Source organism: Montipora capricornis, chromosome 3 (genome assembly GCF_036669925.1).
Source record: "Montipora capricornis isolate CH-2021 chromosome 3, ASM3666992v2, whole genome shotgun sequence".
Lineage (NCBI taxonomy): Eukaryota > Metazoa > Cnidaria > Anthozoa > Scleractinia > Acroporidae > Montipora > Montipora capricornis.
Genome location: NC_090885.1, coordinates 60,871,233 through 60,874,506, shown reverse-complemented (window position 1 = coordinate 60,874,506; position 3,274 = coordinate 60,871,233). Strand labels below are relative to the sequence as shown.

Genomic DNA, 3,274 nt, shown 5'->3' with positions numbered 1-3,274 from the left:
GAAGCAAATTACTGTAAAAAGGTGTATTTAGCGTTGCCGGTAATAAAAATAACCTCACCCCTACCCCCTCCCCGCCACATACAAACACACTCAAAACTGCTCAGGATCTGTGCCTTTCGCCAAGATGTCTTCACATTCGGAATCCGTCTGTCAGTACTTTCGGGTTGGAGTTGAAGCCTCGCCTATTATGGCAAACAAAGGGATAAAATTGTCTGTTTTCTCGAACTCCGTAAAACGTGTTTGATTTTGGATCATGTCTTGCCTGTTTTTCAAAGTCTTTAAGCGAGAACTTAAATAAGAAAGATACACAAACTGCAATCTTAGTCTCTCCTTTCACGTTCGTGTCATCATAGGCTCTAATACTCACAACAACAACAGCCCCGCTGGAGACGGTCAGGCAGGAGATGCAGGGGAGGGAAGAAGTGGTGAGTGCATTACGTATTTACTTCATTAAACGCCGCGACAGAGGCATTAGGGAGCTTTAGCAACGACAACGGCGACGGCAACGAGAACGTTACAAATTTGCATATTCAGTAGGCAAAAGCAGTAGCTTTGCACGCCCTGCACGTGCGTTTTTCCTTTTTGTCAATTTCTTTGCCGTCGTCAGCAAAACTACAACGTGAAATAACCAAGTTTGAGGTGTTATGGAGAACGTCAACACTTGGACATAAATTTTCATTTTTCTCCCCTAAATTAACCGCCGCTCGTAACGGTTTCATTTCTGAAGGACTGCCACACCTTTGTCATATTAAAAAGTTCGGAATAGTCGCGAAGTGATCGTAATAACGGGAATTTATGTTTTTACATGACGTTCTCGTTGCCGTTGCCGTCGTCATTGCTAAAGCTCCCTATTTTTGAGCGAACGACGGCAACCGGAAGTGAATACTTTTTGAGCGAACAACAAAGGAAAACACCTAACTTCCGGTTGACCCTGTCCGTCACAATCACTTGGGCTAAAATTACTCTTGTCATAAGTATTTTACTTCTCTCTTGTAAACTAACAAGACGTGATCTCTTTAGCTTACAGAAAAGGCCGGCATTTTTCCGTGAAAAGCGATAAATAGTCCTTCTATGTCACTAACTTGGATGATGATAAAACTGACACAGGGTAAGAGCGATCGAAAACGAAGAAGACTTTGCTGTGTTTTCAAAATGCCCGCCTTTGACTAGAACCTTTATTGGTTGAAATCAGGAGGCTCGCAAATCGACAGCAAGTGTGACACCTTTCAACCCCAACACGCTCCTTTTTTCGGGAAGCAAACAATACCATGAACATTCCAGAAGAGACAATTTTGCCCTTTATTAGGCACCCGATGGCTAGATAAAATGGGAAAAACTTGATTCTTTTAGGTACGGACAGAAATAATATGGTGGAAGCCAGGAATCCAATAGAAAACTACCCCCTCCCATGGGAAATGTCCAAACTATTCCGAAATGCCAAAGCTGTGTGGACAAGTCTGGACTATGAGAGCCCGAAGCCTGAAGACATTGCGGTCAGCTTTGCAACTGCAGGTATGGGATTCAATGAAAATAAATGCCTATATGGCAAGATGAACCAGCGACGGTTTGCTTTAAGTAAACCGAACCGTTCAGCTACGACGAATAATGTTTCACGGCCAATACTGAATGCTCTAATTTCAGCTATCAACAAATTTGTAGCACAAATGATTATTGTTCCCACAGAAATTGTCTCCAAAAAACTTACAATGAGAAAGCTTACACGGAAACTTAACTGACATTTGTTTCTTGTGTTTACGGACACATACTAAAGCGGAGGAAAAAGTTAAGTTACACCTTGTGATGTTTGGAAAAATAGGCGCGGATAGGATTCGGTACTGTGACATTTCTGGACAGATCTCTCGATATCATTTTAGAGAAGTTTAGAATTTCTTCCCCTTCCCCTGAGTGGGGCTTTGCCCTGGTTTGCCAGACTTATAATGCGTTGTTTTTATTTATTTCTAAGGATATTACAGCTGCCTGCAAAGAACCAGGTGGTGTGACAAAGAGTCAGTGCAGGCTAAATCACCTAAATTGGATTCACTCCTCAACAAGGCCCCAGCATCGTTTGAAGGCATGCTTCTTCAATTCAGCGAAAAGGGGTGTTTTTATTACATTTGCACGCGAAATAATAACTTTTCAAATAGAAGCCAGAAAGGAGTGCTTTGTATCAATTGAATAACTTAAAAAATGTAATATCTTACTCGTGATCAATCACTTCAGGATAGTTCAATTTTTCCAGTGATTTCGACGTTGAACACGTTATAAAGGAGCAGGCGGGTTTTGAGTGACAGAAATCAACCGAAAATTTAGCTAAATTTGTATTATAATGTATCTTTACTCGATTTGCTTGAAAGTGTGCGTTTAACCACACCCTTAGAATGCGAAGAGGTCACTTCCGTTTGCCGTGCGTTGCTTTGGAAAATAGGTTGATTTAGCAACAGGAAGGGAACCTCAGTTGATTACGGAAAGGCGTGCGGAATAGTCTGGATTCTACTCTAATCTGACCTAATATGGACATTTTTGCGTGCGCGTCGTCGTTAACTGATATTCCCTTTCTGTTGCTAAATCAGCCTAATGATTGGTAATAAAGTCGGTCCTCTTGTTTTTGAGTTTTGTTTTGAAATTTGTTCGTTCATTTAGAAGCCATTCTAAAAATAGATGATTTGCTAAAAGTATAAATAGGGAGAGAAATACAAGAGTGTACTCTAAGTAATTGACCCCTGTCGAGTCCATATTGCGATTGGTTTTGGCTTATTCACTTTTCTTCGAAATCCCAATCCTGTAATAATTTCATTCGATCTGTACGATTAAATAACGAAGTATGTTCTTTGAGTACATACTTGATTATTTGATCGTATACAGTGATATACAATTTACTATCCTGCGAATACAGATCCTGTCGGTCTGGCTGCTTGTCTCACTCGCTCAAGTGAGTGTAAATTTAGAAAAGTATAGAAATTCTTCTTTTGTCATTTTTTGAAAAGAAAATAAGAAAAATAAGAACATCATGATTTTTTACATAAATTATTTATTAAATGGCAAAAGCCAAACGTTGTTAAGTGCGTCTGTTGTATTAAATTTATTCGAATCGAATTCGCTAAAACTGTTGCTGCGCTTCCTATAAAAAGCAGTTTTACGATCAATCTACCGTAAAACCATAATTCCCAGCATTCTTTATCGTATCATGATTATGAGGGTCTTCCAAAACAAAATTTTTATTAGCTTGTTCCAAAGAGCTTTAAAAATGATGAAGAACGGCGTTTCTTTTACTGTG

General features: G+C 39.6%; 1 protein-coding gene across 1 annotated transcript in view; it reads left to right on the top strand.

Moving 5' to 3' along the window:
* The window catches only part of LOC138043584 (protein DD3-3-like), a 19,882-nt gene extending 16,829 nt beyond the window's left edge, over positions 1-3,053 (top strand). The window contains exons 9-11 of the mRNA XM_068889934.1: positions 354-425; positions 1,351-1,512; positions 1,964-3,053. Coding sequence (XP_068746035.1) covers positions 354-425; positions 1,351-1,512; positions 1,964-2,175 — 446 coding nt within the window. The 3' untranslated portion in view covers positions 2,176-3,053. The remainder of the gene's footprint in view (positions 1-353; positions 426-1,350; positions 1,513-1,963) is intronic.
* The last annotated feature ends 221 nt before the right edge of the window (positions 3,054-3,274 follow it).